General features: G+C 40.6%; 1 protein-coding gene across 2 annotated transcripts; it reads right to left on the bottom strand.

Annotated features, from left to right (window-relative positions):
- Positions 1-12,396, bottom strand: LOC107727935 (hepatocyte nuclear factor 1-beta-A). 2 transcript variants are annotated; one of them, XM_016537983.1, is made up of 9 exons: positions 11,907-12,396; positions 9,510-9,709; positions 8,742-9,012; positions 8,432-8,655; positions 4,767-4,927; positions 3,915-4,041; positions 3,655-3,834; positions 3,432-3,550; positions 1-1,578 (listed from the first exon to the last, which is right to left on the bottom strand). In XM_016537983.1, exons 1-9 carry the CDS (start codon positions 12,269-12,271, stop codon positions 1,558-1,560), a joined length of 1,668 nt encoding a protein of 555 aa, XP_016393469.1. In that variant the 5' UTR covers positions 12,272-12,396; the 3' UTR covers positions 1-1,557. The 2 variants fall into 2 exon arrangements, with proteins under 2 accessions (XP_016393469.1, XP_016393468.1); XM_016537982.1 differs by having other exon boundaries at positions 8,420-8,655; positions 11,907-12,395.
- Positions 12,397-14,497: the final 2,101 nt, after the last annotated feature.

Raw genomic sequence — 14,497 nt, 5'->3', positions numbered from 1 at the left:
TTGAGAAAAAAAAAACTTTACTTGAAACTTTTTTCATAAAGCATAAATAATGATTTCCAAAGATTGCTTTCATTTTATACAAAAATAATACAATGTGGAAAGAATCACATTTTGTATAAATCCAGTATAAAACAGGAGAATAAACCAGCACTGTAACCTCAGGTCAACCGGCAGTGGGAACATAGTCAACAACATTAAAAACAAACATTGAAATGACCTTTTGACAAGTATTCAAACTCTTAGATGGGGACGAGTGCACTAGTTTCTTCAGTTACCAAAATGACAATGTCAGTTTTGAAATTGTGGACATACATGCCAGCAAATGCGTAAAAAAAACAAAGTCAAAAGCCACAATAAAAGCTACTTCGCAATGCTTCCTGGCAGTTCAGAGTGGCGTGAGCAGGTAATACTGTTTAAAATGGCGAATGGACTCAATTTCCCAACTTTTATGAAATTCCTCCTGATAACCATTCTGTTGTCCATTCCGACCGTATCTCTTCACCATGACAATGACAGTTTGATTTTAAGTCAATATTTAGTTTAGAAAAGCACGTCATGATTCATGGCCGTTCCCGTCGATATCGCAAAGATGGTGACCGGCTATGCGGATGCAGTTATCTGTCTCTCTGATCTACCATCTTAATCCAGTATTTCTTGGACGGGCGTCTGTCATACTGTGGAAGTCCTGGCAAAGAAAGATGACTCTTATCTATCTGACGACACTAATGCTAATAGTCAACATTGACATTAGCGTCTATTTTAAAACCAGGCTTGCAGGGAGATCAATAGGTTCAGGTTTTGTCGAATGTGCTTTAACATTTATCTCACTTTTAAGATTTGACGTCAACAAAGTAGTCAAAAAGAGTCTGAAATCGCGACACGTTGCATATTCCAATACGTCATACCTGCTCCATAGATTGTCACATCCTGAATCACAGTTTACGTGTTTAGACAGATAAAACAGCACACCACATGGACTATCGAATATTTACATCCTTCATACTAATGATATAATAAATGCTTGTATTTTACATTCAACTGTACAGAACATTGTCTAAGCATTCAGATCTCACGGAAGACGTCTTTGCATCAGTTACACATTACATAAACTCCTTCAGATGTTTCTAACATTGGCTGATTGTCATTGTGCCCATGCACAGTTCAATTATAATGTCTTCACCAAGCACATATGGATACATACTGTGCTCTTAGTCCAGGAAATCAGGTCTCTCCGTTCCTTTCTGGTCTTTGTATCTGTAGCTATGTCTTGTGTTTCCTATTTGTTTGTTCTTCAGGATCACCCATGTTCCTCAATATGGTTTGTCCATGACTGAGAAGTCAAATACTGTCACTAAAGTGTGTACCCTTGTCGATCGAACAACCTAACAGTGTCCGTTTTAGTCAGTCCTGCATCCCCTGGTTTATTGACTAACTCATCATCCAGTGTGCCGCTTGCACTTATTATGGGTTGCCACAGTTACAGGCGCGATGAGGGGGAATGGAGATGGGGACAATGTGGTCCTGTTGCTAGGCATTGAGGAAGTCAGGTGTACATGCTCACCAGGCTTGCAATGGACACTGCAAAATAAAGAGAGAAAGAGGAAACGGTCACATAAGCATTCTGTATGAGTGCGGAATTTCCTTATCAGCCACACCTGACCAAATATACACCTCATCCGTGTGCGTTCTTTCCCATTGTAACTAAAGTTTTTATATTGTTTGGGTGTTTTTACTCTTTCTTTGGAAAGGGAGAGGCAGGTGACCCTGTCGTGACCCGCTGGCCGACAAACAGCCTCACCTGATAAAGGTGCCGGCCAGCTGCTCAGACTACAGGTCTCCAAATGGAGGTGAGTTTTTGTTGTTGGGCTGGGTGGGAAAGCTCGGCAAACAGGAGGGTTATAAAGGCCGAGCGTGGTTTGTAATGTCCCCCTGAGCACCCAGTGCACCGCCCAGTCCAAATACAGCAAGCTGATAAGAGTTTGAAATTGCTCTCTCAGTACTGGGGGGTTGAGGAACCACATACCTGAGATATCTAAATGCTTTCAACCAAACTAAAAAGTGTTTCCATTTACCTCACACAGGAGAAATATTTAGGATATTTGCAAATCATCCAGAATTAGAGACAAGATCTTGATAAGTGCTGCCAGTGATGTGGCAGCGTGGGAAATTGGGCATGTGAAAGCAGTGACTGCAACCGCATTTCAGGCTAGAGCGGTCAGAGTGCAGGGGAAAAGGGAAGAGGTCTAATTACTGCATACACTCCCGTCCATGGCAGGGGAGCCGAAGGAGCATGATGGCTTTGATTAACAGTGAAGATCATTTCCTGACCGCACTGCTAAACTGGACTCAAGTGTGACGTTACATTGCGAGTCAGGAAAGCAAGAAAAAAGAGATTTAGAAAGTCAAACTTTTTTTTTTTTAATAAATAAATATAAAATATAAAAAATAAATTCTCAATTTTATTGAAAGAAAGAAAGAAAGAAAGAGAAATGACAGAGCGAAAGGCGGTTTGATCAATCATGCCATGCGCACTCCGACTGGGCTCACGGGTGACTGATTGGTCAAGCTGTTCAAAGGAAATAGGAATTCTGAGGAGTATCCACACATTGGCTCGCTTCACTGATTGAGATGTACAACAAACCCAGATAAACAAAAGACAGTGAAGCAGATTGGGTTTGTGCACAGATTAAAACCACGTTGACTGAAAAACTCAATATCAGTCATATTCAGCACTCTCTGGAAATCTTACACTGATCACAGAAATGCTAGTGATTAAATGTTGTTTATTCTGGTGACTGACCATTGCTTAAAAAGCAATATTTTGAGTTACATCAAACATACAGTCAACTTTACTGAGAGCATCTGTGGCACATCTTGAATATCAGAATATAATTTTGCCTTATTTCGTAAATATAAAAATGTGCAATCCACGTACTCTCACCAGTATATTGAGACGGATTGTGGATTAAATATAAATTTGCGTGCAAATGTTAGATTTAGTAGAGTCTATGCTAACTTGAGATCTGTAAAAAAAAATTCTGGGACCTGGTATGAAACAAATCCAATGAAAAAAAAAAATTTGGTATAATTTTTTATGAGTATTTTTGTATTCACCACTATTACTTTGCCCCAGTGACGGTCAAAAATACAGCAGACAAGCAGAAAATGAAATAGATGAATAGAAAATGGCTTAAAAGGTTTGTGGATCATGTGATTAATATCTTTGGAGCCTTAATGAAGCTAAAAGTGATTACAGTTTACAATTCCATCCCACGTGGCTTTATTTCCCAATAAGAAGTTTGCAGAAGCTTCACTTTCCATTTGTAGGACACGCAGATAGACCTGAGCACTCAATGAATAAACCAATCAGATCTGTTAATGCAGATCCAAGGGACGTTAATGCATGTTGGTAAATGTTGTGGATGACTGACCTGTTTGCTGGAGGACATTGAGCTCAGCGTACTGAGGCTGTTGGCGTCTGTCACCACCATGGCAGGGGGAAACCGAGACGAGTGAGAATACTGGGGCAGCTCCTGCTTGTGTGGGTACACTGTAAAGATACAAAGACGGTCACATCAACAGTCATTTGAAAGTCTTGAAAATTATTTGATCTTGACTAGATCAGTAGATTCTGGACAGAAGAAGTGGACTGACTGTGGGAGTGTGAGACAGAGGCCATGAAGGGCTGCTGGCTCATGTGGCTGTGTGACTGTTGCATGAGCTGCTGGTGTGGGCCATTCAACTGCTGCGAGAACTGCACCGGTTGCAATGCTGCCAAACTGCCTGCAACGCTGTTGATGACAGGTACCGTCTGCACCTGCGACGTGTTTAAACCTGGATGCGAGAACAATTAGGTGTCAAGTGGAGAATGCATGAAGAATCTGAAATGGAAAGCAGGGTGGTCGGACACTCACTTTGTGCAATGGCCATGACTCCAGAAAGGGGCATTATGAAGTTGGGGGTCTGTTGGGGCACGTGGTGGGATGCATGGATGTTGGTCAGGGTGCTGACTGGAGGAAGACCTCCGCAAGATACTGAGATCTGTGAAGAAAATGCACCAATAGTTCAATAGAATGACTAGAATGCTTCTGTCACAACTGTTTCAACTGTACTCTTATCTTAAGAAGGTATCGGAGCCCTGACAGAGACATAGAGCTTTATTTGAATAAGTCGAGTTGAGAGGAGGCCATGCTGAGACAATCGTCTGACTGCTCAGATAAGCAGCTGCCATACTCCCTTCCTCCTACACGGACTTCCGCCCTCCCGTTGACAGAAACACACCCTAAACCATGATGAATTTGACCTGTAGTGAAACGCCGCAGCCTTTCCAGAAAAATTAATGCATAGAAAATTGTCCTGAAACAAAAGCTACATGAACATCTCACCCAACTCAAACATTAGTATTCAGATAACAACTTAACTGAGCACCGGTGTCACTCAATTGAAAGAGAACAAGCACAACTCCACCCTTCTCCTCCTCTGCAGGGCATTTAATCAATACAAACAGAGTGCTTCTTTGTCAGGTTTGTTGGCACAGCCATGGCCGTGCCCCTTTCTCACTACCACCGGCTAACATTTGCTAAGTTTGGCCCTGCGGTGCACTGTGGGCCAAGGCCTACCGTCTGCTTCTCGGTTTAGCACTGGGAAGCACAATGCAGTGTTTGTAAGCCCACTTTGGGTGAAGGTAATATTTATCAGGCCCTACTTTGTGTTTCTGTGTCAAGACCAGACATGGCGTTATCTTATCTGGGCTCAGAAGTGCTCACCATCTTGGCGTCAGGTGACAGGAGGCTGTGGCTGGGGTCCAGAGCCCCCGGAGAAACCTGCTGTAACACTGATTGGCTGGTTGCCATGGCATTGCTACTATGGTGATTGATCGTTGTGGAGGAACTGACTTCACCAGGACCTTGTTGGCTGTACCGGACACCTGTTGAAGGAGAAAGCAAGAGAGAAAAATGTCAGATTTAGCCTCCTGACTGCTTTTTAAATTTGCCCCAGTCTGTATCTGTTAGTCGCAGACAAGTTAGGGTAGAGCAAACAAACTGGAGCCTCTGCACCTGGTCCTTGAATGGTCAAGGTCATCCAAATGTGTACATGTGGGTTGTCTGCAACTCTAAAAACTACACCGCACTGACCTTCAGAGCTTTGTAGGAATAATATATGTCAGGGTCCAAACCTTCTCTTGGAGGGCTACCTTCCAGCATAGAACCAGCACATTAAGGTCTTCTGGATTACTAGAAACTTCCAGACAGGTGTGTTGGAGAAAGTGTGGTGGCCCTCCAGAAGCATGACTGGACACCCCTGATCTACATGAAATAAGGCTTTATGAGGGAATTATGCTCTACCAAAAGTTAATTCTCTGTTTTATCTTCTTTAAGTACTCTTGACCATTCGGGGACACAAGAATCCAGGCTATTTCCTGTTAAATGGATAAAGTATTTACCGACCCTAAGTGCCACAGATATGAACATGGTAAACATTACTCAATTAATACTAATGTTAGATGCATTTTCCAGCCCAAAAGATCTTCACTCCCACATTCAAATACCAGGATGACCAGCCAAGCAAAATGACGACACTGCAGAATGGAATACGCTTTATTTGTGGTAGCCTCTTTCCCTGGGTGTTCCCCGAGTGATGCACCAAACAAAGAGCTAAATGACTAGCAGAACAGCAAAAATAACAGAAAGGTCTTAGAACAAATCAATTGATCCCTCTGTTTTGTTTCATTGTGCAGGAGAACTCTGCAGACACAACTTTGCTCCCCTTTGCACACTTACAGCATTGCCAGCTCTCTACAGTGTCTTGTAAACACCAGCGCAGGACAATAAAGCACTCCATTGGGCCTACAACCTGCTCAGCACACAATGGGCCAGCAACCATAAACAGTCATTACTTTACTACCGCACACCCACTAAAAGTGTCAGGAAGAGAGAAGGCTATTGTCTGACTCCATCAGGCATTCACTTGGACTGCAGGGATCTCCTCTCACACTCAGTCATTTAGGTCTGCTCTGTCTGGGCCATGCTGACCAGCAGGAGGGCTCCGTTTCTCAGGGAACCAGGAACCAAAATACAACCTCAGAGAATGCGACATAAAAGTTACATGGAATGGTATCATAAACTAAGTCTTAATTACGCTATTCAGAAAAGCAACCAGCGACCAATGCTGATTGCAATATCTAGACAATGTACAAGGTTATCGGCTAATGTGATATTCTCAAAATAGCTAAATATTGACTGATCAGTCACCTGGGGTGCACTTCCCAAAAGCATCATTAGCTAAACTATGGTCACAAGTTCTGGTAACAACAGAACTTGGAACCATAGTTGTTTTGGGGAAATGCACTCCTGAACAATGTTTTGGTCTGTCACTTCTTATGAATCTGTTTTCTTTTGTTTAACAATGCGCTTTGTAATCGCCTTTTGGTATAGTTAGATCGAGACGTAAATGTAAAAATTGCTACCTTGGTTAACCTTGGTTAAAGGGCAGAGGGTGGTGGGAAATCCTAAAGGGGAGTGGTAGCAGTAGACTTCAGCAGGTTTTAAAAGGTTCAGCTCTCCCTGGGACGCATGTAATATCAAAGCCTTGCTCTTCATCCCCAGGCAGTGCTCATTATAGCATTGCCGCATATGAGAGGCCTCCTGGGTCTTAGCAGGATGTACGCGGCCTTTCAGCCTTTCTGTGGCTTTCAATAGACCAAGCAAGGACAGTTGAACTCTTCTGTCCTCTGCTAGTCCTTTGCTATTACGTTATTACTTAAAGGCTAGATTTTCTGGTTTCCTTGGTCATGAGGTGACGGTCTCAAATGAAAGTTTCTTTACTGACAGTTTTAAAGATTAATAGCTACTGTTTTAGTGCTGATGACAACCACTCCAAAATATTTTACCTAAATAGGATCAAAGAGCATTCTGGAAGCTTGCTTTCCCAACGGCACCACAACACAAACACAGGGAAGATCACAGCCAGCCCCCAAAGCACATATCGGTTGACCTTCCAGCAGCGGCAAAATGGCCGGTCTGTTATCAATAGGCCAAACCAAAATCAATAAAAAAGTAGTCTCTCTCTGATCTGACCTAGTAACGACCTTTTTAACAAAACCTGGGTTTGCGTAGTGTCCTAGAGGGGGGCTGAGACCGGGAATCACTCAGTACCCTCCATACCTTGAGAAGAAGGGGCTCATCAGTCCTGTCTGGCCCGAAAAGAGCCAATAGCCCAGCGGACAGCTCCTGCTGTTCTGCTCAGAGCCCAGCCACTGCCTCTATACAGCCCATAAAGGTGAGAGGAGCTTCGAGGTGTCCCTCCCCCTTGCCCAGCACAGATAAATGAACCTCGGTTACAGTCACTACAGTCTTCTAATATGCCACAGATAATAGGATTCCCTGCTGGGAGAGGGTAAAGAGATCAGGGAAGAGGGGAGTCCCTTATCAAAGGCCTGGGAGATGTAGTAGCCAAGGATTTTAATTGTCAATTAAGCATGCATAATACAGGCCATGCCCTGGCAACGTGATGAGGGGTCCTGCTGTGCCATTCTTGTCAGGCCAGCTTCTGACACCAAAAAACAGCTGATGCTGCTGGCAGGGCACTGCCGGGACACCTTGTAAGTCCCTCAACTAAGAGTATGAAGAGGAGACTGACCCCATCCAGTTCTTCCCCCTTCCTACCCAAATTAACACACAACCTGAGGTCACTGACTGGTCAGGTGTGCAGAGGGAAACACCACACGCAAACAGACAAGCCACTCATTGCTGTGCCACAGGCCCAGAAACAAGCAACACACCCACGGCAAAAGCACTCGGACTCTTTGGTGCTCAAACATGAAAGAGCAACAATAGGTAATAAGCTGGTTGAGTCAAAGAGTGCATTTCTTTTACTGCCGAAGTCTTGCCATATCAAACTAAGTCAATAAATCTTTCTGGGAATACAATTCGTTAGATAACAGAGGAGTGGGGCCTGCAGTAAACCGCAGTGAATCTACAGGTATAACTAGGCCTCAAGAGTGAGTTGAGCCACATGACCCAAGGATGACCCAGAGTCCTGTCCAAGGGTGGCTGCTCTTTGTGTCTCATTCTTGCCTGCTGACTTCAGTAAAGCGGAGATTGCAGGTACAATGCAGATTGTTCTTGGTGTGTGTTTCAAAGCTGGGAATAACAATGCCATTTGCTCAGCTCACTCTGTCAGTCTCATTGATCACTGCCCTGCTCTCTGCTTTCCCTCTGATCTCATCAACTACGTCATCTCTTCTTCAACTGCTGGAATGATGATGATGATGAAGTTTGTGCTAATTATCACTGCCAGACTATACCGCCAAAAAGGCCAATGATTGATCAGTGATTGTATTTTCAGACCCTAAACCACATTCACAGGCTAACAGAAATATCAAATAATATACGTGAGATTACAATTAATGTGTCAGTACCTTGCATCTTACTTGGTGGGGAGCTGCTGGTCTGTGGGTGATGCGGGGAACTGTGTATAAGAAGGGAGTTCAGATTGTGCGTTGGCCCGCTATAGGCATCCATAGCCAATTTTTGTCTAAAGGCCTCTTCCTTCCTCCTGTTGGCAAACCAGTTGTAGACTCGCACCTCCGTGACCAGGTTGGAACCAAGCCCATGAGCTTTGGATGGCGATACTCCTCTCTGGAGGCATTCAGCTCTAAATATAGTCAAGAGAAACATATTGGCATAACTGGGATGAAAGTGAGGAAGTAGTTTTGACATTTATAGCAAGTCCACCCGTACCGGTTGCACTCCTCCACCAGTGCCTCCCTCTCCTCTTTGCTGGGGTTCTTCTGTCGTTCGTAAGCCTGGTAAAGGATCTGTTGGGATGCAGGCCCCCATTTGAAGCGGTTGCGTCTCATCTTCTTGCAAGCAGGTTCTATGCCAGCATCATCCCCTGACTGCCCCATAACCTGCCCGGACTGACTGAACTCGGAGAAAAAAAGTAGCACCTGATCCTGGTTGGCTTTGTCTGACATGTTGCTGCCAGAGCCTTGCGAGGTCTGGTTGAATTCTGAAACATAAAAGAAAGGGATTTTGGTGTTGCTTGCAGAATTTTCGTATAAACATGCAGGGTGTGATGTTACACCAAACAACCATGGCTGATGACCTTGCTCATAATTCTATATGGCTGTCCTCTTTATATGTCATTGAGCTTTTTATGACAACATAAATTCAAAATGGCTAACAAAGGTGATGCAATAAGTAGGCCAATCTTAAAAAAAAAAAAAGGCATATCTCTAGAAATCTCTTACTGCACTGCACAGATCTGCATCTATCTAAAATTACATCATTTTGAAGAAAAAAAAAGAATGGAAATAATTTTTGTGGAGAAAGAATTTATAATTTTTGTGTAATGCTCATAATTCATATATCAAAGGAATAACTGACTTTTTTGGTGCTTGATACTATTCAATTGCATGCAACTGAAGCAGGAAGTTTTATATTATTCAAACTGTAAAATAAAAAAAAAACTGTCACATGCAGCAAGAAACACAAATATTAACTTACGTTGCAAGATCTCCCGCTGTTTCCTGGCGTACCAGGTGTAGAGCGCCGCACGTTTCTGCGTTTTCATAGGCGTGCCTTTATTCAGGTGCTGCGACAGGTGCGACTGATTGAGGCCTGTCACATCCACCACCTCGCGCTGAGGGATATTGTGCTGCTGCATGTAGCCTTTGATCATGCGGGACGCGCGCCATGGGTCCTCTCTGAAAAGACCGAAAACATAACTTCATTTTATATGATCTTATTAGTAGTATAGGTCAGCTTTTAGTTGTTGGTTTCTCTTATTTCACATTTATGATAGTCTGTTTATAATCTGTTTAACATGTTAAGTTCTGTAAATGCGGTCAATTGTTCCCATCGTTAATAAACAATCGTTAATCAGTGTATTCAATAGGTTGTAAATAATTCCAAAGGTTAAAGACTTCATTGCGTGCGCGCAATTCAACCACTGTGATTTAATTACAAAAGGACAAGTTAAAGACAAGTGAAGGACTTCACGGCAGCTGTAGCCTATATCGTTCACCGAGAACATTATAGAGCCATTTCAAAACAAAATACCCGATCCTAAAGTATAGTTCAACATGGTTTAAAACATTGCTTTAGATAGGAGAAAATATTGCATAAGTCAAAAAATGTTTAAAAACTAAATTTAAAAAATTAAAAACTAGAACGAAATGGTTGGTTTAAATTAGAGTAACCAAACGAATTTCATATGACTTTTTAAAGTCTTATTTTATCTAGGCTAAATGTATAGCTCAATAAAAATGTAAATACGGCTATTAGCTTCAAAATAACAATAATTTTTACTCATCAGTACAAAGGTGCTGGATAGCCCTCATTCATAGTGAATGTGAAATTAATAAAAAAAAGAAAGAAAATAGGCTATTTATTGTTCTTTTCCATTGTCTGCATTTACACACATGATATATATATATATATATATATATATATATATATATATAGAAAGAAAGAAAGAAAGAATTACACGGAAACATCTGAGTGCGGTTGTTAAGATTGCTGTTAATCAGTTAATTCAACAAAAATAATTGTCTATTAGGCCTACTAATTATATTACTAATTATAAAAAATTAAAAGCGGTGTAATGTTTAGTATTAGCTAAGTTAAAAAAAAACAGACTTAAAAAATGTACAGCCTAATAAAACGAAGAAAAGCGAGCAAGTAAGGTAGGCTATGGCTATTAAGGTAGGCCTACATTAAGACGAAATTAGGTCTTACCATTTTTTAGGTTAAACGTCTGCCCCTGAAATCTGTCCAGACGATTTGATTTGGAGACTGACAAGACATATGTCTGTGAGCGAACTTTATAACTTTCGACAATGAATAACTAGATCTCCATTCACGCTAATCATTCGTCACTGTGTGTCTTTCAGTTGATGATTTATCAAATTAATAACTCAACTCCACGTGCATTAGATTTTCATCGTTATTTCGTGACGTTAATACTGCTGTAAAGATTATAGAAATATGCTGAATTATTAAAAAAAGTAGCCTAATATAAAAATGCAGTTAGACTTTCATTTATAGTCGGTGTGATATTTTTGCAACTTGTTTTTAAATACGCTATTTTAAAATAATTATAGTGACAAATAATAGTAATAATGATAGTTCAGAAATGATCACGAATAATTTTACGTGGCCTAAAATAAATGCAATTAGCTATTCTACGAACAACTTTTAAAAGACTCTGAAATCAGACAATAGTGCGCGTGTTTTTTCTTTTCTTTCGAGAGGGCAGAGGTGGTTAATAATAAATAGATCTTCTTTAGTTGATATATCTCCAAGCTAAAGAAATAACTCACGTAGATAATTAGTAACCAGAATGTGAAAAGAGGAAACACTGGCGCGTGCTTTTAAATTTGTAAACACCGGTAGATTGATCTTTTCAGAAAAATCATCACTGAATTTCGTTTCTGTGATTTCAGGCAAATGTTATACGCTGTTCTCAATAATATTACTATAAGTTTGATTCTATCCATTTAACCTGTCACAATCATTTCTGCCATGTATAGCCTACTAAACGTTAAGGGTTTTTTAAAACTTCAATCAGTAATTAAATGGAAAATTATATTTTTGATGGCAGCATTTAAACGCTTCTATATTAGTGGATTGATTTTTACAGTACAGCGTTAATTAGTTTTTATATTTTTGGTGAATGCAGACTTTTCATGAAGATGTTTGTGCATACAGGATTAATAAGCGTTCTGTATTTAATCCTGATGACAAAAGTAGCTGCCTGTCAAACGACATTAACGTCACAGTAACAGTCGGCCTTTAACTCCATTACAGTATAGCCTAAATGTCAGTTCAGCTGATCGTAGCCACTTTTATCTCTTTAACTTGAATATAAAGCAAGCGATAATAGCAGAAGCAGAAACTTACGCCAACATTCGCTCGATTTCTGCCCTCTGCTCCGCTGCTTCCTCTGTGTTTTGAGACTGCAGCTCTTTCAGTATCGGCGGTGTATCGAAATCATCCCCGTCCTCTGAGCCCTCATCCCCTGATAACCTCCCTTTATCGTGTCCATTGGTCAGCGTGTGAAACACCGGCTTTGAATCCGTATCACTGAGCTTGGACCCGGAGGGGGACATCTGCAGACTGTCCAGTTTAACTCCAAAAGCGCTCGGGCTCGGGTCCAGGTCTTCCAACGCTTGCAGAAGCACATCTTTAGTAACTCCAGAGTCCAACAAGGCGCTCAGAAGCTCCTGTTGCAAAGATGTCAACTTAGAAACCATTTTTGCAAACATCTAAATGTTTAGTACGCAAGGAGGTATAAAGAGGGACATGCAGTATGTGAAATTTCCCCTCCTCACGCCTCCAGTGAGCTCCTCCGAAGACACCTGCTCTGAGAAGTTAGGCCACTTCCCTGTCGGACTGAACGATATAACTTGCCATGATGCTTCCAGAGGGCAGGCGATATAAAATATGGTAATGAGTGGGCGGCTGCTCGGGGCCTTTATGCAAATTAGCTGTCCCGGGCCATATTGATTGACGCGCAGGTACAGCGTGTTTACACACTGCCTGTTATCAGCACAACTCTGAAGAACTTTGGACTCTGTCGACTTTGGTTATTCCGCGTCATAATTATAATAATAATAATAACAACAACAATAATAAACGTTCTAAAAAGTTTAGAATTATATAAGAATGTTTACCTATTAATTAAATGTAGCTGTATGAATCCATAGGTCATAGATGCCACTCGGATCACATGACAAGCATCAAGTGATGTTTCAGTTATCGGACTAATGATGTTTTTATATATGTTTAATAACTTTTAACCAAAATTTAACTTGAATAAATTCATAAATTGCTCGATTATGTCTCAGCTCATCATTTTTTTTTAACATAGGCTTATAAGGATAACGACAATATCATCAAAAATCAAGGCAAGAGTTAAAAGCTTGAAAAGTAATTCATAGGCCTGATGTCACTAAGCAAAGCAGTATGTGCACTGCATGTGTTCTAAAAACAATAAAAAGTTTCTTAGAAAAAAAATGTGATTAAATTGTTTAGCCATATTTAATTTAAAGGTGCAAATTCTGTCACCTGCAAATATGATAAAACTTCATTTATTTTGTCCAATCAGTTGCCTGCTGAAGTGAACGAAAGGAAACTCAAGTTTTTCAAATAATCAGAGCACTTTCAAACAATAGATCACAGTTTGTTTGTTTGTTTAGATTTTGTTATTCAGACTATTTATTTTTATGGTCTTTGAATTATTTATCAATATTCATTCATTTGCTTAATCAAATCTCCCAAAACAAATTTTAGGCCACACAAAGATAGAAGGCAGAAGAGTTGTCATGCCTTTTTAACCATTAACAACAAATAATTTCAAACAGCAAAAACTATTTATCCAAAAAAAGAAAGATTCGTCAGTATTGTGAAAGCAGGTTATACAGCAAAGCATGTCGAGAAACAGAGAGCAGACTGACCTAGACCATATTAACGCCACAAAATGCTTGCCATGCTGAAAAAAAACAACCTAATTGGTCTTAATTGTTCTCTCGATCTGGACAGTTAGCTGGATTTAGAGCGGAGCTTCAGTGTAAATATTGCATCAAAATCAAATCAATTTGAGCGCGATTTAAACCGGATGATTGTAACCACTATAAGTTAATCTGCCTTGGGAGCGTGTCTCCGACATAGTGATAACACTCGTTGCCTTCTCTAGTGCAGCTCAACCAGGTCTCGTCCCATTCGTTGATATTTGTGATATCACAAATCCCGGAAAATATGCGTTGTAGTCCAAACGAGTCGTTCGTTGTAGTTTTTGAAAAGTGATTTCTGTTAAATAAAATATCTCCTTTTGAAGTGGACTTTGAGCTTTGTAACTTCGCAGATCTTTTTTATGCTCAAACAGCAACATTACAGACTTAACTAAAGCTGAAAAAGTGAAAAAGCATAATAGGACCCCTTTAAATGATTTAAGATGATTTTTCAGTAGAATGAACAGAGAAGGAAAAAACATGATGCATCTCTTTACCATTTGCAATATTTGTACTAAATAGCAAAACATTTAGATAAAAAAAGCACCGAACTGCTATAGCGGGGACAGTTTGAATATGTGTGTTGTGGAGGGTTGTGGAGCAGTTGGAAGGGCAGTAACGGTGCATGCAAATACTCATTTACAGCCTGACTACTGCCAGGTGCCTGAGACTCACTCCATAACTGACATTCACCATCACAGGAACACATGATCTTAAAGATATCCATTCAATGATGAGTAATTCTGAAAGTTTGGAGCAAGAATAGAGGAGAAAGAGAGACGAACAACAACGTTTCTCTACTAATTGCACTCTTAACAATTCCTATGAAGAGGCTGATATTTGAATATAGATTTGAAATTTGTTAATGAAATGATGTGGTAAAGAAATAGCAGAATATAAAGGAATATTTCTTTTGTATACTTAGTTGTAGGCTGAGTGTTGGTACTTCCGTGATTTGTGTGTTTTATTGTATACTCTTAA

Source organism: Sinocyclocheilus rhinocerous, unplaced genomic scaffold (genome assembly GCF_001515625.1).
Source record: "Sinocyclocheilus rhinocerous isolate Xijiao unplaced genomic scaffold, SAMN03320098_v1.1 scaffold877, whole genome shotgun sequence".
NCBI classification, from domain to species: Eukaryota; Metazoa; Chordata; class Actinopteri; order Cypriniformes; family Cyprinidae; genus Sinocyclocheilus; species Sinocyclocheilus rhinocerous.
This window is presented reverse-complemented; position numbering and strand designations above follow the sequence as displayed.